This window comes from Canis lupus, chromosome 29 (genome assembly GCF_003254725.2).
Source record: "Canis lupus dingo isolate Sandy chromosome 29, ASM325472v2, whole genome shotgun sequence".
NCBI classification, from domain to species: Eukaryota; Metazoa; Chordata; class Mammalia; order Carnivora; family Canidae; genus Canis; species Canis lupus.
The window spans coordinates 20384273-20407292 of record NC_064271.1 but is presented as its reverse complement, the minus strand read 5'-3'; the positions used below and the strand labels follow the sequence as shown (position 1 = coordinate 20407292).

Below are 23020 nucleotides of genomic sequence, written 5' to 3'. Positions count from 1 at the left end.
TAATATTTTTTTCATTGGAATTATTTAAAATACTCTCTATTGCTTTTCATTCATTTACTATTCTACCAAATTTTGGGAAAGCTCTGTGCCAGGCATATTGTGCTAGGTCCCAAACATCTAGAGATAAGGATGTAGGGTTATGGCTTTGCTCTGCTTAGACAAGAACACACACAGCTATGGTACCCAGTGGCCAGTGGGCCAGGGTGGGAAAAGCTAGGGATGAGACTCTTAAATGATCAAAGGGGCGATGACCTCACTATACTAATGTGGGTAACCAATGGAGACTTGTCATTTGCCCTAATTTTTTTTAAGGTCCTTGGTGGGAATGTCCATCAGAGCCCCTCCTCTTTTTTTAAACTTAAATTCAATTTAGTTAACATTTAGTGTATTATTAGTTTCAGAGGTAGACTTTAGTGATTCATCTGTTGAAAATAACACCCAGTGCTCATCACCTCATGTGCCCTCCTTAATGCCCAGCACTCAGTTATCCCATCCCTCACCCTCACCCCTCCACAACTCTGAGTTTGTTTCCTATAGTTAAGAGTCTTTTATCATTTGTCTCCCTCTGTTTTCATCTTATATTGTTTTTCTCCTCCTCTATGTTCGTCTGTTTTGTTTCTTAAATTCCACATATGAGTTAAATCATATTGCATTTTCTTTCTCTGAATGACTTACTTCACTTAGCATAATACCCTCTAGTTCCATCCACGTCATTGCAAATGGCAAGCTTTCCTCCTTTTGATGGCTGAATAATATTCCACTGCACGTATATGTGTGTGTATCACATCTTCTTTATCCATTCATCTGTTGATGGACATCTAAGAGCCCCTCCTCTTTTATATAAGGCCTCTGCCTTGTTATGGCTTTAAGAAAAGATTTCATCATAAAAAAAAAACACTCTTTGAAAAACTATAAATTGGCCACATGTTAGGGAGGTAAGCAAGAGTCAGATACTTATGGGCCTTTTGTACTTGTTGAAGTGTTTGGATATTTTCTAAAAGCGATGAGAGAATGACATTGTCATAGTGAGGGCCTGGGCATGGAGCCTAGGGAAGGAGACTGTGGCAGATATCCACAGAGGAGGCATATGATTGGCAGCGGGGAGGGGGATTGGGGAGAGGAGTGAATATAAAGAAGACATGAATTCCAGATCCAAGTGGCAAGATGTCATATTGATTTGATGTGATGTACAGAGAGGCTCTTTAAAAGAATGCCAAGGTCTGGAGCTGGTAGGTTGCCATTCTCCTAGAGAAGAAAATAGTAGGTTTCCTGGAGAACTATGATGAATCCAACTTGCAGCACATGCTATATGGTACATCCAGCTAGAAATGACCTATAGGTAATTGATATATGGGCCTACAGTTGAGATCTAAGATTTTAGTAGAAGGGAGCAGGGTGATGGCTGAAGCCATGAGTGTGTTGGGGTCTGTCTTACAGTAAGGAATGGATAAAACAGTCCCAGGGACCCATATCATTTAAGGGATAGATGATGGATACTCAGATTCTACAAGGATACCCCCCAAATACTGATGATGTTATAGGCATCAGAAAGGAGAAATGTCAAGAAGATATTGAACGACAGTGACAAGTGCCACAGAGGGTCAAGTTCAGGAAAAAAAAATGGAAACATTTGGCAACAAGGTTTACTTACATGACATGTTTCTTTGAAGTGGAGGCAAAGTTCTAAATAATTTTTCAAAAGTGATATAACAAAAAATGGTTTTATAAAAGCAACCATTTTATAACTGCTGCTCTGGAATTTGTTATTGCAAAGCACAAGAAAAGTAAGATTAAGCCAAAGACGTGGTGATTTTAATGTCTCAGTTTTGGTCTAAAAAAATGTGGGTTTTTTCTTCCTTTAAATATGCCAAAATAAGCCATCAAGCTATGACTAATTTATTAACTGTTCAATGTTAGCTTTTGTCACATTTGACTTGTATCAGACATATTTGAAAAATCTGAAAGTATTAAAGGATTTTTATAAAATAAATTTAACCTCAATGTGAGAACTCCAGTGTAAGCAAATTATGAACGGGGTTATCTATTTGCTCTTCTGCTAGTTTCCTCTTAGGTCAACCACTTTGGGTGAGGCAGCTGTGTACCCTGCCAGCCCTGTACCAGGAGCAAATCACAACACTGATGCGACTCTGTTTCCCTGTCTCTAAAAGCACAAGTGGGTGTACCATAGGGTTCTTCTTTTCACACTATATAGATCATGATGCATTAGTGGACCATGACATGGAAAACTATCAACGTGCACTCCACACAGTGGGTAATGTCTTGTTTTGACAAATTAAACATTTCAGCTCTTTTTGTGTGAGAAGGGGGGGGAGGGGAGGGAGGGAGGAGGAAGAAGGAGAGAGAGAATACTAGAACATCATGTAAAATGTATTTTTTACTATGGCTTGTGGTTTTAAAATGTTTTAGAAACAGTGTTGTCATCTTGAGCCCTTTCCTATTCTAAAATTCTCTCTTTCCAGTCAACTGTCAGACCATTCTTTTACTGTAGTAAATGTTTCATAACAATACTGTGGAGCAGCAGGTATAAAAACTTGAAGGACAGCTAACAACAAAGGAGAAAAACATTAAAAGGTAAATAAGACCAACATCTGTGTTGTATTTGACCACAAGATTGAACAAGCCTTTAAAATTTATTAGTATTCCGACTAGCAAGTCATTACTGTAATTTATGAAGTAAAGCTAAAGTATGCTATATATTAACAAACAATGGAGTAATTCTTTTGATGGTGATATAAATAAGCAACCCTATCAAAGGAGAAATCATACTTTTTTCAAAAGTAATGATACCATGGCACATAAATTCCAGAATTGGCAATTAAATAAATGTGGTGAGTCTCTTCCACTTTGCCACATAAAAAGATTCATTGACATAGTTATGAGACAAGTCAGTGTATTTTTATTGGCCCGAGCTGGAGGGAGTAAACACCTTAGTCAGGTGTTTTGTTTTAGAAACAGCTGTTTGAACTTCTCTGACTGGTTATTTCTGCTCTAGGGTCTATTTGAGCATTTGCTTTTTCCAGCACACTTTACTGTTTTAGAATCCAAGTGAGTGAGCAATTAATTTCCTATAAAACTAAGATTCGGTGAAAGTTTTTCTTTATTTGTGAACTATTTTCAATTCTTCTACAACCACAAGCTCTCACAGATTTTAGGTGGCCTTAAACAGGGACAATTTAAAGAATCCTGAGGAATAGAACTCATCAAACAGGAAATCTGAGGGAGGTGATTTTATTTGTCCTTCCCCACCATGCTCTTGAACACTCAGTTGGTCTGTCTGTCTTTTCCTCTCTGTCTTGATATAAACCCTGGGGAGTTTGCTTTGCCCCTTTGCCCACCCTAACCCCTGACTTTTGGCAGCACTGTTCTCTGCCTCCTTCCCAGTATCAATCAGCTAGGCAAGACTGGAATTTAGGCCAGCAATGCCATCCTGCCCTATTTTCCCAAACCATCCGCTGCCCCCCCTCTGGGGCTCCTGACAGGTAGACCATTGGAGTGCTGGTGGGATGGGGATGGTGCTAGCAGGGTGGGCGGCCAGAGAGGTGGTGGCTCCTCCCCCGGCCAGCTGATTGGCACGTGGCAGGCAGCCATTGAGGCAGTCTCTACCCCCATCCCAACATCCCAGGTCCCTGCTCTCTCCAAGGTGTATGGACAGATATGATGGTGCCAAATTAAGAGACAAGAATTTTTTTTTAATTCTACATAAGAACAAAGTGTTTTTCAGTCAGTCATCTGATTTATTAGATGAGCAAACTGAGGATCAGGGAGGTAAGGACACCAAAGTAGGAGAGCAAAGGTAAGAGCTTTTCTGCCATTGCTTCCTGCTATTTCCCAAAATCCGTGAGGAGATGATACTTGAGGTAACTACTCAACGGCTTAATAGATTCCAGATACAAGGAGAGTAGAAGGTCAGGACACAGGCAAGTCTTGAGCTCTGGAATGAAGATAGCACGCTCAGAAGACAATGCACAAAACATACAAAGTTTACGTCAGACAGTAGAGACGCACACAGTGTACACCAATACGTGAAGGCATAATTTCTCTAGTTATAATTTCCCCAGTTAATGATATCGGTAGATTCTATACTTAGTCCAAAGGCTTGCTGTAATAACAAAGTAGTATTTCAGAAATTATTGTCTGAAAATATTTAAAATGTCGTGCTTGTAAAAGCCAATATTGTTAGAATGCCAGTAAAACCTTCCCAGTAAAAACTCACATTCCATCTTTGTATCCTTGATGGACATTTTTTCTTTCCTAATTATGCAGGTCTTCACCATGAGCCATGTGGTTTCCCGGATTCGATACGTTACAAATACAGTAACCCCATGAACACTGCAAATATTTGCATAGCCCGAGTTCTTCTCAGTGCCAGTAGATGTCATTGGGATACGGGGTTGTATGAGACAGACTGCTCATCACGAGTGTCCAAGGCTTGAAGTTTTTGATGGAAGCCCCTGTACATTTCAGAATGCTGGTACTTCCCTTTGTGTATGGTACTGGCTGTTTGAGGACTGGATAGTGTCGCATGAATGTCAGGATCAGCTCCCTGTGCTGGGCATGGTGCCAGGTGGTCAGAAAGGGTACCACTTCCTACTATGAGCATGCTCAAAATTGGCAGGCAGTCTGAATAAATAAGAAATAATGATAGTTGTCATCTGATGTAGAATTAGTATTTATTACTCCTCTGAAATTAATCTATATTGTATCTATTTTCTGGTATTTGTGGCAATGCTTTCAGATACTCTTAATGGGTTGTGGCACAACACAATGTCTTCTCCAGTCACTGAGTTTCTTGCTCCTGAAACAGACGTGTGAAACTAAATTTCCTCTACTTTCTATGTCTCAATAACCCTAGATTTTATATTTTTGTAATATTTTAAGCAGCACATCATTTCTTCCTTATGCAAAGTACGAACAACATTTGGGTCACTTGTTAAATAAGTCCCTAATGTCTGCTCACACAATGCGTCACTTACACCAAAAGCAGCTGAAGCCCAAACCTCCCAATGAATCTCTTGCTCTCACCCCTTCCTGGCACTGACCCCCTCTTATTGTGACAATATATTCCATTAACCTGAAATATATATGTTCTTGACCTGAAAAATTCTTCTTTTAGGATCCACCTACATCAGTTTCCCTTGGACTGAGAATGGAAGAAATGATTTTCAACTTGGCAGACACACATCTGTTTTTCAATGACTTAGAAGTAAGTTCTGATTATTTTATATACACACTTCATGTTACATGTCTGCAAATTGATGAATGGCCTTTTGAAATAACAGATATTATTTTGTGACTATATAACTAGAATAAGATAAATTAATTATATGGTGATGTTTGCCTTCCTGGTATTTCTGATTTTGCTTTATTTTGACTCCTATGTTTCAAGGTTAGATTCCACATGACCCTTGGTAAGGATTAAAATTTGATGTCAGGAATCTTAAATATTAAACTGTGCTGGTATCAGAAGCTACAGATTCATCAGCTACATAATTACTGTTGAGATGGATTACCTTCAGAATCCTCCAGAAGTTGTGATACTGGCATATGCTGTGTCAGACTTTTATCCTACTGGGTCACATGCTTTTGTTTCTGATTGCCCCAATTGTATAACATTTTAGTCCAGCCTCCGCTCTTTGGGCTGCCAGGTTTTCTTAGGTCAAACTGCTGATGATTTCATTTGCCTGTTATGGTTTGGGGGGAAACTTTTGTAAGATGGTTAATTGTGTTATGGGCACTGTCAAACATGATGATCTCGATTAGCAGCATTCTTAAGAATAAAGACTATTGTTTCTCATATCTCCATTATGAGAAAACATGACTATAACTACATTTCACTTTCTTCTTAATAGAGACAGTTGTTTATTTAAATCCTGCTGTTAAGCAAGCTTGTGGTAGGGCTGCCAACAGGCATTAATCATCAAGTTGTTGTTTTGGTAGATTTTATAAATGTATGTTATTTCAGACAGGAGAAGAATCTGAAAGATTCAAATAGAACTTTTACTGATCAAAGTTAATTGGCAGCAATTGGCCTTTAAATATTTCCTGATGTTTCCCTTTTCAAAATCAAGCAAAACACACCTTATTTAATAGATGAGCCAAAATCATTTGAAAAATGCCAGTGTGTGACAGAACTTAAATGCGGTTTGTTCAACATCTGTCCTGTATTTTGATTTCTTTTCATCTGCAATGAAACTACTCATAGGCGAATTGGCAACTTCCAGTGCAATAAAATTATTTAAATGTGCTTCATTTTTTTCCCCATTCCTTAGTGAAATATTTATTTTTACACTTAGAGTAAAATACATTTTTTTTTTTTTGCATTTTAAAGTGTTTGCTTTTCTTAAGGAAATTATATGTAAGGCATTACTTTTTTTTGAGGTAGAAATATTCCAAGTGAGTGACAAGTTCAGAGTTGCCTTTAGAAGAGCTTAATAATCATTCTTATTTTCAAAAGCTGTTTCTGATTTATGGTTGTGATTCACTTCATAAGAGAAGGGCACAAAGAATTCCATATTTTACTAGTATGTTAAAATTCCTCCCCCAAGTTTCCATTTGTTTCTAATGATACGGAATGGGCTGATATTTTGTCTAGAGTATAACCTTGTTACTCTTATTGGTATTAATAGGTGTTAATAGCGCCCATCAAGAAGAAATTAGCAGTAATTTGCTATTGCTTTTAAATTCTACGTTCTTATAAATGCCAAAGCTTGTCTATGCAGTGCCAAAACTATGTGGTGAAAGTGAGAAGTTAGGCAAAGTAATAATTCGGTATAATATAGACCAAAAAGCTTCCAAACTTGGTGTTGATATAATATATAGCTGGATTTTTGTTTACCGACATCATTCACAGTGAACTATATACAGAGAGGGTCTAAAATAGTGATCAGGCAAATACATGAAAAATACCTATTTGAAAGTTCTACTTTTAAGGTGGTAGGGGATGTAGTTTTTCCATAAGCCCAGATTGAAACAAAAAGAAAATGAAGAGGTAGGGGGTCTATGCAGTCACTAAAATATCTGATTCTGTTCTTGGAACAAGGACTCTGACTTATGTAAAACAGAGAAAGGAATAAACCAAGTATAAAAATCAATAGTAGAAACATTATTTAGGCTTATAACCTTAAAAAAGTTGGTTTTAAGTTATTTTACTCGAGAATAATATGAGGGCGTCAGCAAAAGTATAAATGAAAGGTCCACTTAGCCTCTGTCTTTGAAAATTGTTTACTTGCTCTAGATTTGAACAATATTTTAAAAATAAACTGGTTCTTATACTTATTGCAGTCTTTCATTTTATATTTTTGTAATTCAACAGGCCTGGAACTGGTCATTGCAAATATTAGTTTCTTTCAAAATAAAAAGCAAAATTATTTCCTGGGAAAAATAAATGTATTGGCATTATATTCCCAAGAAAACCAAAATTATCTCATCAGGCAGAAATGGTGTGGTAACGCTGGATTTCACACTCTAATGAGCAATGTGCTGCGGTAGGGGACATGGATATTTTAATATATTTAAATTACATGTTTTTAGCTTTTTAAGATCTCTGATACAAGTAATTTCAAGGAGATTAGTGATCTGTTGGTTAGCTTGAAGTGTGATTTCTGAACTCCAGTTGTTGGCCTCATTTTCTTTTAAAATGTTAACTTTTTGCCAGCCACCCCTGTGTATAATTTGGTTAATTCACAGTTTTGGCTTGTAAGAGATTCTAAATAATGAAACACACTATGTGAGAGGCTTTCAGTAACAGTTCCTGTATTATCAAAGTATATGCTTAAAATAGTTATTAGGATATTATTTAGGAAAGTTAGAGTATCATTTTAAAGTAATTTAGAAATATTTTAATTGTATTTTAAAAATTAAAGAGTTAATCATTTTTAGTTTTAAGTCTTATTTGTCACTTCATTTCATAACATTTGTAAATAAAAGCAATCACAAATTAGTTGTGTTGACATTCGGGGGAGGGGTGGACAGGGAACAAAGGAGAAATTTTGGGTTTTTTGTACCGTTAAAAATCTTTGACATGTTAAGAAACATGAGTGACAGGGAGACATAATTATCAAAGGAAATGATATCTTCCCCCACCAGAGAAGGGTTTAGACTTTAGTTCCATAGTGTACTTCTGGCTTTCCTATTTCTAAGTCTGAATAACGTCCTGCGTATCATTTTACCAAAAGGTCTCCACATGCAATACGATGATGCTTATATGGAAGTCATTTTTTATGAATGACAGTATGGAACTAGAGGTGTGTTTTTTTTCCCCCCTCAGCTTCTTTAGTAAAGCATGATGCTTTCTGAGTGAATGGAGAAAGAGTTCTTTCTGTTGGATTTTTATTGAAAGGCAACCTGCAAACAGAGGAAAGGAAAGGCCTTTCGTGTCTGATAATGTTTCAGTTTTAACTTGCCATTGGTCGGTTCTCCTGCTAGACTTTTCCACAGTTAAGGAAAGTATTTCATCAAGGTGGATATAAGTCTAAATACAAACAAAATGTAAGCTTATGTTGAATTTTCTCTCTCTGTCTGCTGTTAAGTACTATCATTTTGATGTAGTTTTGCTTGGGGTGAGAGGGAGTTGCAGGGTGGGGTGTCAGCTTCTGTTTTGTCCTCAGCTAGTCTCTGTTCCCCATCAATTTTACTGGCATTATGGTTGCTTTACTCACTGGTATTATTGACCTGGTGTTCTGCAAGAGCCTCAGAGGCTCTCACCCCACACTCCCCACTGCGGGGATCAAGGTTGGGAAGCAGCAGGAACACTCCCCACCCTTCTCTGTGTGCAGGTGTTGTGCACACCACATTCATCTGGATGAGTGTGAAGTTACATTGGAATATTCTCCTCCTTCTAGTGTGTTACACAGTTGGGACAGACCAGACGATACCTTGGTGTCAGGATTTATGAATATTTCAGTCCTTTTTTGGACCTTTGCTACATAGACTTCTGTCCCAGATGTGATTTTTAAGCACCTGCTCCTGGTGGCCCCTTGTTTTCACCTTTTCTACTAAGAAAAATCTTGGGGGACACCTGGTTTGCTCAGTGGTTAAGCATCTGCCTCCATCTCAGGTCATAGTCTTGAGGTCCAGAGATTGAGTCCTGTATCAGGCTCCCTACAGGGAGCCCACTTTTCCCTCTGCCTATGTCTCTGCCTCTCTATGTCTCTCATGAATAAATAAATAAAATCAGAAAGAAGGAAGGAAGGAAGGAAGGAAGGAAGGAAGGAAGGAAGGAAGGAAGGAAGGAAAGAAAGAAGAAAGAAAGAAAGAAAGAAAGAAAGAAAGAAAGAAAGAAAGAAAGAGAAAGAAAGAAAGAAAGAAAGAAAGAAAGAAAGAAAGAAAGAAAGAAAGAAAGAAAGAAAGAAAGAAAGAAAGAAAAAAGAAAAATGTCTTGGGATAGAAGGTTCTGGTCTCAGTAGAGGCCAGTCTGCGTTTGGTGAGTCGAAGTCCATGGAAAGGATCTGGAAACAATCTCTAAATAGTGCCATGGTTTAAAGGAAAGAAGCTGTAATGATTTTTCTTATTTATAAAGAAAAAAAGATTAGTTTTCCCCTTAGTTTAATTTAGTGTTTAAATTCGTAGTAATATTTTGTTACTCCAAACCTTAGGTTGTCATCTAATAAACTAATTATTTTAATATTTATTAATTATTTTAATATTTGTTGTTTAGAAATTTAATTTTAGCTAGGAAAAAAAGTCTGTCTTCAAAGCATCAACCATGCCAATACTTTAGTAGCTTTGATTACAAGTGATCCGTTCAGTAGTAACCTAATGCTTATGTTTCCAAAAGTGTAAAGACTTAAACTAATTCAGAAGTTGATTTGAGTTGAAAAATATAATTCATCTAGAAAGTGCCTTATTCTCCATAAATAGGAAGAAACTTTCATGCCCATTATCTAACTATTGTGGCGGGTGCTGAAAGCTCTGGTTCTCTGCTGCCAAAAGAGTAGGACACTTCAAGATCTTGAACTGTTTTCTGTTTTCAGTCCCTTTCACAAGCCAAGAGCAGCTATATGGAAATGTGTGTACGTATTACTATTACATTCCAAACATAAACATACCCATACACAAATATGCCATTTGTTTTCTGCTCTACACGGAGGCTTTTGTATACTTATTTTCCTCTTACAGATTTAGCAAACATAGAGGATCACTTTTTATTTTTTAAAGATTTTATTTATTCATGAGAGACACACAGAGAGAGGCAGAGACATAGGCAGAGGGAGAAGCAGGCTCCTTGTGGGGAGCCTGATGCGGGACTTGATGCCTGGACTCTGAAATCAAGACTTGAGCTGAAGGCAGATGCTCAACCACTGAACCAACCAGCATCCAGCATCACATTTTTTAAACTGCCAGTAGCATCCTTCATAACATCCTTCATAACATCCAAAATATTGCCTTCTGCATGCAGACTGTTAAGTGAATTAGACTGAATTCTTGCTATCTTAGAGTCTTAGAATAGAAGAACAATTTCTACTTCCTTCTGCATGGAAGACACTCAAGTTGACTTTGCCTTCCTATGTTTTAAGGTAAGTTGTTTGGCCTTGTCCATTTCCTTAGTGGACAAAAGTAACAGCAAAACCCTCAGTTTAGAGAGCAGAAGACAGTTTTCGGGTAACAAATGATTATTAGACATAGTAAATGAATATTGGATTTAACTATGTTGCAAGTGATGACTGAAAAGAAACAATGTCCGTATTTTCTTATTATTACTAATGAAGAACTTTAAGTGTTCTTCCAATTTAACCATCTTACAAGATTGTCATCTTTCTTTTATCTGAAGTAAGAAATAGAAATATAAAAATATATTCAAGGACTTCCTTAATTCTGAGTTTCACCAGAAAGGTGTAGGAGTCAAAGTATATATATATATCTGTTTAACATAATAAAAGATAGTATGTCACCTTACACTGACAGCCAGCCTTGTACTTAGCAGTAAAATAAAAGAGGCACACTGTCATCACAAAAGGAAAAAAAAAATGAGAATGCCCTCTGCCAGCACTATTATTCAGCATTATTCTAGGAGTCTGAGGCATAACATGAGCTATAATTAATGAAATGAGAGCGATGGAAATGATTGTTCTTTGCAAAAAATTTGATATACATAGAAAATAGAAGGGAATCTACTAGAGTAGGCTGAGAATTTATAATATATTTCAGAAAAGTGAAGGATTATAGAATTTTAAAAATCAGTAACCTATTATAGCAAGACATGCAAAAATTTTATTTTTTTCAAAAATTTTAATAATTTTAAAGTAGCAGCAGTAACCATAACACCAAGACAAAAAAAAATTTTTAAGAGGAAAAATAAGGAATGACCTATGTAAGAAGTATTTGCAAGACACATATGAATAAAACTTTGAGAGATCTAAAGAAAGATTTGCATAAAAGATTTCTTCCTTTTCTTTTCTTTTTTGTAACATGTTCTAACAATTTTGTAAAATCGTTCCTAAAGTCCATTTGAAAGGATAAATAGGCAAAAATAACTGGAAGGTTTTAACAAAAAGTAATAGCATCCAGCTCAAACAAATAGTAAATGGTTTATAATTCTACGATTATATGAAGATTTGTGTTAGCCTACTGTTAGCCTGCATTGGCATTGGATAACCATTGGGAGAAAAGATCAGATGGCTCAGGGACGCCTGGGTGGCTCAGTGGTTGAGCATCTGCTTTTGGCTCAGGTCATGATACCGTGGTCCTGAGATCAAGTCCAACATCGGGCTGCCTGCGAGGAGTCTACTTCTCCCTCTGCCTTGTCTCTGCCTCTGAGTGTCTGTCATGAATAAATAAATAAAATCTTAAAAAAAAAAAAAATCACTCAGGCACAGCCCAACTTCTAGAAAACTCTTGTATGTGTTAAATGGAACCAAGCAAATTAATAGTGAAGGGATGGATTATTCAACTTGTATGCAGAAATCGGTCAATTAAAGAGTTAAAATGTAAAAGAATAAAACACAAAGAGAAAACATAGGTAGATCAAAAGGAGATCTCAGATTGCTTACAGGAAGTAAATTTTTGGGTAGCTGTTTGGCAATAAGCCTCAAGAGCCTAAAAACATTGCACTCATTTTACATCTAAGAATTTTACTTTTATCAGAGCTAAAAGCAAGTGTTTATAATAATAAACATTTCTGAATTACGGAATTCTGATGATGTTTTGTTTCTTGGCCTGGGTGTTAGTTACAGGAGTATTCCATTTGTGAAAATTCATCAAGGTATGATAGTTATTTTTTCAGTAAAATGTTAATTTTTAAAAGGCACTATTTTGAGGAATAGACACACACACATAGTTTGCTGTCAATTCTGTTTTAAAAAAAATTGCATGCCCTATGTATAATATATTCAACTGCTATGTTTTAGCAGAGTATCTGGCCCATAGAAGGCACTCAGTAAATATATGTTAAATACAAAATAAATGTAAGAGCAAAAAATATATGGAAAAAATACACCCTAGAATTTTAACATTATTTATATCTGGGATTTGGGTGTTCACTATTCTCTTGTGTTTCTCTGTATATTTTGGGGTTTTTTGTTTTTTTTTTGTAAAATATATTTCTTTAGTGATCAGGGTAGAAAACAAATACTAAAAAAAAAAGAAAATGCTGTTTTTCGAAAGCCATAGATAAAAGACAAATTATTTTTAATTAATAAAATAAAGAATTAATATGTCAGCCCATTAAGAGAAACATAAGAAATGTCTCAATAGAAGAAATGAGCAAAAAACATTGAACAGATTATTTGCAAGAGAAAGACATTCAAATTGTCCACACACAAAAAGGAAAAATGTTAGTTTTCCACTTTTGGTAATCAGAAGTGTCAGAGGGTGAGTGTTCAGACTATTGCCCATTTATCAGCAAAGATTTAAATTCAGTGATTTATTTCACTGCACTGCAGTGCAGTGAAGTAAATAAACACTTGTGTACATTGCTGATAAGGATATAAATTGGTACAAGTTTTCAGAAAATCAGGTTAAAAAATAGGCTATATAATGCAATGTAACTTTAATGTTAAAATGTGTGGCATCATCTGAAAAGACTACATACAGTATGATTCAAACTATTTGACATTCTAGAAAAGGCAAAAACTATGAATGGAGACAGTAAAAAGATCAGTTGGTTGCCTTGGGTTGGAGGGAGGAAGGGATGAATAGATGGAGCTCAGAGGATTTTTTAAGTAGTGAAACTATTCTATATGATACTACCATGGTGGATACACAACATTGTACATTTGTCAAAACTCATAGGATGTACAACACCAAGAGTAAGCTCTACTGTAAACAGTGGGCTGTAGGCGATGATGATGTATCAGTGTAGGTTCATTGATTATTACAGATGCAACACTCTGATGTAAGATGTCCATAGTAGGGGAGGTTATGCATGCATGGAGACAGGGTGCATATGGAAAATGTCTGTGCTTTCTGTTCAGTTTTTTGTGAATCCTTTATTTCACTAAAATCTAAGGTTTATTAACTTGTTAAAGAAGTTATGGCATATTAAAAATACTGGAGGAAATATTTTTTAAAAACTACCATGATATAACTTCAAATTTAAAAATAAGTCTTCAAAATAAATCTTACAGTATGATCCTGTTTTAACATATATGACATTAAAAATAACTAGAGATAAATATATTAAAAGTTGCCAGTCTGGATGATGCGGTTACAAATGCTGTTTCTCTGTGATGCTCCAAAACTGAAATGATTATCGCATTTGTCTCTTTTTATATTTTGTTGCTTCTGTCCTTTATTCAATAGTTAATACATATTTATCAAGCAACGTTAAGTGCTAGGCACAGTTCTAAATGCTGAGAATACAGTGATGATTGAGTCAAGGTTATTCTCATGGAATTAGCACTCTGGAGGGGAAGTAGGAAATAAGAACTATGTAAGTAGAATAATTTCATGTGGGAATAAGTGCTATAAAGAAAAAGAATAATTGGATAAGGCATGGATCACCTAAAGTGGAGCATCTTTAGCTGAGATGTTCAGAAAGAGGTGTCCCTGAGGAGAGGACATTTGTGAAGAAACCAGGAATTTGGGAAAGAAGCAGCTGCAACTACAGAAAATTCTGCATTCTGGAAAGGGAATGGCAAGTGCAAAGGCCCTGTGGTGGGAATGTATTTCATTCCTTCAAAAAATAAACAAGATCAATGTGGCTATAACAGAGTGAATAGGGGGACAGTGACAGAGTCCCTATCATGAAGGACCTTGTAGACTTTAGTGAAGAATTTGGATTGTTTTTCTAATTGCAGTAGAAACTCATTAGAGGGTTTTAAGCATTAATATGATAGATGAGTGTTTATACTCTTAAAAGATCAGTCTGATTATCATGCGAGGAATAAGGCAAGACTGGAACCAATGAGACCAATTAAAAGACGGTTCAGCCAGCTACAGAGACTTGTACTGTGAGACTGTAGCAGGTTCTGGACATGGTAAGAAGTTGTAGGATTTATAGTATAATTTGGTGAAATACTGGCAGGATTTGCTTAAGGGATCAGAGGTGGGAGAAGACAGAAAGCTGAATCGAGGATGGCCACTAGGTTTTGACCTGTGCAACTAGGTGGAGGGTGGATTATCTGAGATGAGAAAGAATGGTTTTGGGGTGATGAGGATGTGGAGCTTGTACTCAAGTATTTTGTGTTGTGCATATGAAGTTTGAAGTACATATTTGCCACCCAAGTTAAGAGATTATATACATATAGGTTTGAATCTCAGAGGAGAGAAGTAAATTTGGGGATATCGTGTTGGAAGTCATAAAGGCATCTTATATGGGAAAGAGTGCCAGGTGAGAAGAGGGCCTGTGATTGAATGTTAGACACTCTAACAATCAGAAGTAAGACCAAGAAAGAAGAATTTTCGAGAGAGAGTGTTAAGGACTAGACAGTGAAGTAGATGGAAAAGTATGAGGTACCATAGAAACCTAGAGAATAGTATTTCAGAAACAAGGGAATAGTGTGCTAGGTCAAATGCTACCAACGTTGAGGAAGTTGGGGACAGAGACATGATTGTTGAATTTGGCAAGAATCATGATGGTTGATGTGTCTGATAAGCAGCATTTCAATGAAGAAGGAAGACATAAGCCCAATTACTGTGGTTTGAGGAGAGCATGATGGTTGACAAAGTGAAGACAGGAAGGATTGAGTGTTCCCACAGTGATAGAGTGCAAAGAGATGGGTGGTGTGTGGAGGGGATCAGAGAATCAAGGGAGGTTGTGTAGTTTTTCAGTGGAAGACATTTAGGCCTGTTGGATGTCAGTTGGAATGATCAGTAGAAAGAGAAAATATATGGTACAGCAAGAAGAGAGAACTCCAGGAGTGATGTCCTTCAGTAGCAAGAGAAGTTGGATGGCATCTGGAACACGAGATAAGAAGAAAGAGAGCACTTGCACGTGCAGGCAGGCAGCTGGGGTTCAACATGCTAAGAGGAGGCTGTTCTCACTAACAAGACTTACCATTCTATTACGATTCTCTGTCTGCTGTCCTTTATTCCCCACTAGGCACACTCCCTTAAGGGCAGAGGCAGTGGCTTGTCCACTTGAATCCTAAGCTCCTAACACAGGATTTGGTGCATGGAAGGCTCTCATATGTTTCTTAAATTTTTTCCAAAATTTTCAAATTAATAGTCTATAATGAGAATGCATGCATCCATGCATGCTTGCTTGCTTTATTTGAGGGAGAGCGTGGGTGGGGAGGTGCAGAGGGAGAGAAACTCAATCTTGTGACACTGAGGTTATGACCTGAGCCCAAATCAAGAGTCAGATGCCTAACCAACCGAGCCACCCAGGTGCCCCAGCACCCCTACTTTTATGATTTGCAAAAATTAACTTTTTACAGGTAAATAATTAATCACAGACTTAAAAACCATTGAGAGTCCCTAAGATGTTAAATTTTGATATCTTTTTCTTAAAGTCATATTTTCAAAATTCTAATGCCAAGATACAATATACATGGAAGGGTAAGATATAAAATCATACACAGTGTGGTTCTAGTTCAAGGTTTCAGTAAAAGGTATTAATGTCAAAAGAAAAATAAAAGATTTTCTACATTAAAAAACGTTACAAAAATAATTTCTACAATAAAAACTTATTTCCAAATAGCGGTATATATCACCACTAATTACACAGTAAGCTTTATTTATATTTTTATTTTCTATAGTATTTCTTAAAATTAGCAAAGTATTGAATTGTAATCAATGACTCAACTACTTCACCTTGACTCAAAGCACTCTATTTATGTGGTTTGTTATCTTACAATGCTAGAGGTACCAGCAGTTGAACTCATGAATTCACTCATTCATGGAGGAACCCCTCTGTGCCTCAATTTCCTGTCTGTAAAACTGGGTCATGATAGTACGTGCCTCATAGGTTCAATGTGCGGATTCAGGACTTCTGTGTCACTAAGTGCATAGAACTAGCATGGGCCCACAGGAAGTGCTGAAGAAGTCTAAGCTGCTATTACTGTTTATGGGGATCTTCTACATGGAAAACCCTAGATAGGAGGGCTCTGGTGGAAGAAGAGAGATGACTTAAAGAGGAGTTAGAGAAGAAAGAATGATACAGTAGCTGGTTTGCTGCCAAAATTCCCATGTAGACCTCCAGTAGTAATCACACCAGAAACAGCAATAACAGAATCTGCCAGTGTTTAATTTGCAAATGCAACTGGTTCCAGTCATATCACATGCTACTTCTCCTGCTCTTTCCTCATTCACAGTCCCCTCCCACCTCCAGTTCCATGACAGGGGATTCACTCTTGGCGGTTAAATAGCTACTGGATCTGGCTTCCATCATGCTGTGTTGTTCCTTCATAGAAAATGAAGATGCTGGCTTCGTGTCAAAAAGACACGTGTTTCTTTGCTTGTGCTAAGTTTTCCTTTCCTTGTCCAAACCTGGCCTTGTGTTTTGAAGGATGGCTCATGGAACTTGCTGGTAGTCTGCAGTGTGGAGCAGAGCCTGGCTGTGTATGCAGTCTCATTGCCAAGCAGAGCAGCCCCTCCCTGGGTGCATCCCACACAGCAGTGGGGGATGCACTGTTGGGCTCAGTCTGCTGGTTTTAGGGAAACTCCTCTCATCAGTCAAAAAGCATATCAATTGACTTTGATTCTCCCCTCAACACTGTGAACTCCATCTCACCATCTCCAGCTCATACATGTGGGAAATTCAAGTGAAGTGATTTTTGCCTAGGGCCTCTTTGGGAGAGCTAGGGTTGAAGCAAGCGTTTCCTACCACAGCTGTCATTGCACTAACCCTCTCTAGCTGTGTCTCATAAGCTGACAGTCACTCTTTAGCAACATAAAGGAGATAGTAGCATCTTGGTGCTGTCATACATGGATGTAATATAGAAGAGCCCAAAAATGGCATTTTCTCTAATGTATTCTTTGACAGCTTTGTTTCTTGCCTTGTCGTTCAACCAGTAGCTACTCAAGCAGCCTAAAAATCTGTTCTGAGAAAGTTGGGAAATCAGTGGATAAGTAGATAAACAGAGAGGAAATCAGTCAGCAGGTGGACAGATGTGTGCTTATAAATCCTTGCTGTTGAATAGACAGAAATATTGTTTTTGCAGCCCCTATATCATAGAGTAAAAGAGCTGATGTGCTGTACGTGTACTCAACGCTCACTCCATTCTGGACACCACATAAGCTATAGAAGAGAAGAGATGAAATATGTTAATTGTCCCCAAGAAGCCAAGATGCTATGTGGAGCAGAAAAGCAAAAGCATGATTATATCACAGAGTAATCTCCCCAGTGATGGGGATACATAAGAACATTTGTAGAGGCCAAAGGCAGGATGGCTCACTCAGATTGAGGGAGAGGTGGTGGCAAGGCTGAGTGTCAGAGAAATGGCTTCCATAGGAAGGGATCTTTGACATGAGAAGGCATGGCATGTAAGGACAGAGCTGAGTAGGTATGTGCCACAGGGCGCATGCTGTGGTTGTGAGGTCAGAGGATAGAAAGGGAGACCGAGCCAGGTCATGGAAGGCTCTATATGCTCTGCTAAGGATGTTAGAGTTCATGTGCCATGTCAATGGTAATCGTTAAAGAATGTTTAGCATTACTGTAGACGTGCATTACGTCATGAAGTCATAGGTATCAATAATCTAGGTGAGAAATCTGTCTCCCTGCAAGAACAGAGACCACAGCCAGATGTGGAAGGTAAGAAACTAGTTTGGAGAGATTTGGGAGTATATTCACCGTAAGGGATAGGGAAGCAAGGAGTCTCACCTTCTAGCTTGAGTAATCAGGTAGAGATTTAAAACCCCAGGACAGGTAGCTGGCTTTGGAAGGAAGACAGCAAATTGGGTTTGGAAGTGTTCGATTTGAAGTGTGTGTTGGATCTACAGGTGAAGTCCAGCAAGCAGTCTGCGTACAGGTCCGAAGCTTAGAAGAGAAACCTGAGCTTGAAGTCATCACCCTTGAAAATGGTGAAGACTTGCCAGGAAGAAATGTACTGGATTTAAAAAAAAAGAAAAAAGAAAAGCTATCTCAGATCAGGGGTCCCTTTGTGAAATTTTTGTTCCTAAACACAGGATCCAGACGTATGTTGAAGATCCCCATTCAGAAAATGAAATAACCCAGTCCCTTCTAGCACACTGACTATTCACCCGCCCATGAAACAGTCTTTCTGGTTTTGCCACAGTCTCTTTATTCTGAAGAGGAAGCTGCAGGGAGGTGGCTTGGTCAGAGGAAAGAGTGAATGCTTCAGAGTTCAGTCCTTGCTTCAAGTTAATGTTTGACCTTCCCACAGACAGCCTGAGAAGCCTCAGAGGTGGTTTGGGGGCGCTGGGCAGCAAGGAGACAACAGGATCTGGAGCCCAGCCCAGTGCCTGGAGTACCACCAATAAATAGGAGCACTATCCCTTCTTGAGCAGAAATACTGCTTCAGCTTTCATATAGTTGGCTGGAAGGCTGTCAGTTTATTTTAAAATCCTGTGAAATTGACCGGTTGGTGTCACATATGACAGACTTTTCATTTAGAGTCTTGATTTTGACAGGTGCTCACTAATCTGCAATCTGGAAGAGAGTCACTATTTTATAAAGTCAGATTTTACTATTACCTTCATTGTAAGTTTGCTTCAGACAGAAAGGAATTTTTTTTTTTTTTTAGATTGACTAATGCAGGAGAAAGCCTGTAACTTCAACTTCCCCAAAATGTGTCTAAGTTGCCGTCCCTGGAGACTTCTCCCATTTCAGTGCACTTACAATGGAGCCTCTATGTGAACAGCATTTCTAAGGAAACGGTTTCTAAATCATGGATTCTTCTCACTGCTAATTGTGTGCTACTCCTTTGTGAGGCAGGTGGAGGGTCGGGACAGGGGAGAGGATGCTGTTTTTATCAACATTATGTTGCAAATTTGTTCGCCTCTTCAAAAATAATTGACTAAGAATTATCTCCTGGTATTGGCATCTTGTCAGAAAGTTAAAGGGAGCTCTTATGTCCAAGATACCTCTTCAGTTGGTGGGAATTGTTTTGAACATATTGCAACCCTCCTGGACTTGGAGATAAGATATATTTGTCAAGGAAAAAATCAGTAGCTTGGAAAATTAACAATTGAAAGATAGTGTTTTGCATGTACATAATAACATTTAGAGTCACTATGAAATACAAATAGTTTCTCTTTTTAAAGTAGTAATTGTAACATTTTCTTGTTTTAAAATTTAACAGACATCATTTAAATTCTAAAGGACAAAAATGAATATTTCATTCTACTTATACTCACAAACCTATTAAAATGGTCCTAAGCAGAAGTCATTCCTCATAATTGGCCAAGCCCTAACAGAGATTGGCAATCGGGGCTCTCCCCCAATCCAAGAGAATATTTAAGACTCTATATTTTAGTTGAGGCAAGAAACAAATGAATTTTGAACTCTTTTTTGTGATAATGGCACACAAGATGGAGATATTCCCATTTTCAAGATGCTTAGCATCATTGAAGCACAGAGTAAGCAATGGCGGTGAGCCCTGGTACTCAGAAAGTCAAGGTTGACATGCAAACTGCCATCGAAGGGTTAACAGATCCACAGAATTTCATGGGGTGGGCTTTGGAGAAGAGTGTTCTAAGCAGAAGATACATAATGAACAAGGCTCTGAGGGATAAAAATATCCGTTGATTAAAATATACTATAGCTTGAGATAAATGAATGTCCCAACCTGTCAAAGCACGTTCTTCATTGCGGCCACTGACTTAAACGGTTACTAAGCAATGACTGCACCATGCACCAGACATGATTTTAGATGCTTAAAATAGAATTGCCAGGAGAACTGACAGTTGTCGCCCTACTACATTAACAGTCCAAAAAAAATATATTAGAAATGATCAGCCATTGCTTGAGTAAAAGAAATCTGAAACATACATAACATGGAATATTAAAAGAATGTAAAAGATAACACAGATGATTAATATAGAAAGTTCCTTATTACATATGGTTGAGTGGAGGAGAAAGTAGCTATAAAACATGGATCTGGTTCTCCCTGCTTTTTGGGTATGTGTCCCCCATGACAACATAAGCCCTGTGAAGGGTGTGAGGAACTTTGGACAACGGAGTCGGTGGAAGGAGGGTAGGAAGGATGGTGGAAGTTTTTAGCAGTGGTTACTTTTGAAGGATGGGATCAATATTTCTTTTACATGCTTTTTTGGTTTGCACTAGTTGTCTGCATGAGTTTGTATTATGATTGGTCAAAATAAATCATCACAAAACTGCTTTTTAACACTTCTGTAACATAAGGCAGCAACATTATCACTTACCTTTTGGTAGGGTCATCAGTTCTGTTAGATGATCGGAAAGGTTTCCTTCCGTACTATGTGCTTGGTTCACATCGAAAGGAAATAGAAGTAGGGACCTGTTAGAAAATAAACAGGGAGAAGAAGACCCGTAAGAAACTCTCTCTTAAAAAAAAAAGAAAAAAAGAAACTCTCTTCCTTCAAAGAGCGTATTATCTGGTGGGATACTTCTTGGCTTAAGCCTTCATTCCCTTATCCATCAAATGTAGAGTTTTAGAGAGGATTGGAAATAACATGCAATACTGTGCTGAACACATAATAGATTCTCAATAATTGTCACTATTGTTATTCAGACAGTGGATTACAGAGCGTACATCAGGGGTTGGGGTGTTAAAAAAAAAAGGCAACTAAAAGTTTAACAGAGGGATTGCCTCGACCAGAAAAGAAAGGAGAGGGAAGGCATGCCAGCCAACAGTAGATACAACTATCATCTGGTGAAGGAAAATGGAAGAAGACAGGCTCATTGGGACTGGGTGGGCAGAAGCACACAGGGTGTGATGGGATGGATATGAGGGGTAAACAGTTGGATATGGCATTGGATAGGCAAGGTGAAGGTTCATCATTAAGGCCATCGGATGCCCAGCTGCATCAGGATATATTGGTTCCAGTTTAATTTTTCCAAAGTATCTATTGATCACTCTCTGGCTAAAAGGCAGGCACAGAAAAGGAAGTGAAATGTATTACCTACTTCCAAGAAACTCCGTGTTGGAAATTATACTTTCAGGTTAAGCAAAACCTACTTTGAAAAAAAAATGTGTCTGAAGGTGAAGGTTGAATGGAGTGGACTAGCAGCAGGATGAATTACATTTTGCAGTCTCATAGCTTTATAAGAATTCTAGCTCCTTCCCAGAGAGAAAATTATAGTGACACCCACCTCTACCCTCTTTCTCTGTAGCCCTGTCATATTTATCAAGCCTTACTGGCGGTATTTGTGATTTATTTTTGTGTACTTGGTGCCTGGTATATAAATAAGCAATCAAGTCATTATTAGTTGAATGCATGACAAACTGAATAAAACAATACAGAATGAGTGTCCTATATATTTTCTAGAGATATTTCCACACACATAACATGCATAACATAAATGTTCTATTGATGGTATATAATATAGTATTTTCCTGAATAATATAAACAACCAGATTTATGATTAACAACCAAAACATGATTATCTGTCCTTTTAAATGTTCATAGGAAAAGGGGTGATTCGCTAGGGAGTGAGAATATGAGAACAAAATTTTCATTTGTTTTCCTTTCAGGTACCTACTCTTTCCCCCTTCCTCTATTGACACCCAATGGTTTGGGGCACCAGAGCTCCCCATGCTAGATGAAATCTATGATAGAATAGTTCACACCAAAGTAATGGAGCTTAAATAATTTACTCTTATCTGAAATCTTTGTCTTATAAAAGACGCTTCAAAGGGAATGACGTCAGAGGCGGATTTCAGATACTTGGAAGAGAAGAGAGAATTTTTTTGAGTAAGAAAATGCCCCTTCAGAGATCCTCCCTTACCCATGAGGGGCTGACATGAGAGGTGACATGGAACCTTCCAACAGCTCACAGAATCCTTTTATTAAGTGCCTGTATCTGGCTCTGCATACTTTTCTATCCAAAGTCAGTAATAACAGAAGAAATTGGCTTGGGAAATTTTTATCAACTTATTAACTAAGGATGTTATTCTGTGCTACATATTCTTTTATATAAAATGGAGGATATTTTTACTATTATAAAATTATCTGGCTTTGTAAGTTCATAAATTGAGCTCTTTTAAACTTTCAAGTTTCACTCCCCACCCTTGCAAAAAACAATCACTTAAAAAGCCAATTAATTTCAAATATCTCTTTAAAAATTGTATTTTGTGGTTTGCAGTTAAATAAGGACAAATTGATAGGCATGGAATAGTGATAAACTGGAACTAATATTTGTTGCAAATATTTAATTTCAGAGTAAAAATTGCTCCGGAAAAAAAAAAAAAAAAAACTCTCTTAAAACATGACCTCCTTACTATTACATCTTTAGTTTCTTGTTTTCTATGTGATCACAACAGAAATATCCTGTGTAAATTAAAACTTCTATTTAAAAGCTTTGTGAATAAATTGGTATAGGATTCATTTTCCAAAAAAAAGAAAAAAAAATGGCAGTGAGAGCTACAGGAAAGTGATTGCAGAAAAGGATAAAAGGGCTCCTAGTTGGAGTATTTTTCCATGTTTCTGGCAGCAAGTTTGCAATAAAAAGAATGATTTT

General features: G+C 37.5%; 1 protein-coding gene across 15 annotated transcripts in view; it reads left to right on the top strand.

The window, feature by feature from the left end:
- Positions 1-23020, top strand: part of EYA1 (EYA transcriptional coactivator and phosphatase 1) — a 420890-nt gene that overhangs the window by 361878 nt on the left and 35992 nt on the right. For all 15 annotated transcript variants that reach the window (XM_025477983.3, XM_025477982.3, XM_025477975.3 and 12 more), the window contains one exon: positions 5135-5224. In XM_025477983.3, the coding sequence (XP_025333768.1) occupies positions 5135-5224 (90 nt within the window). The remainder of the gene's footprint in view (positions 1-5134; positions 5225-23020) is intronic.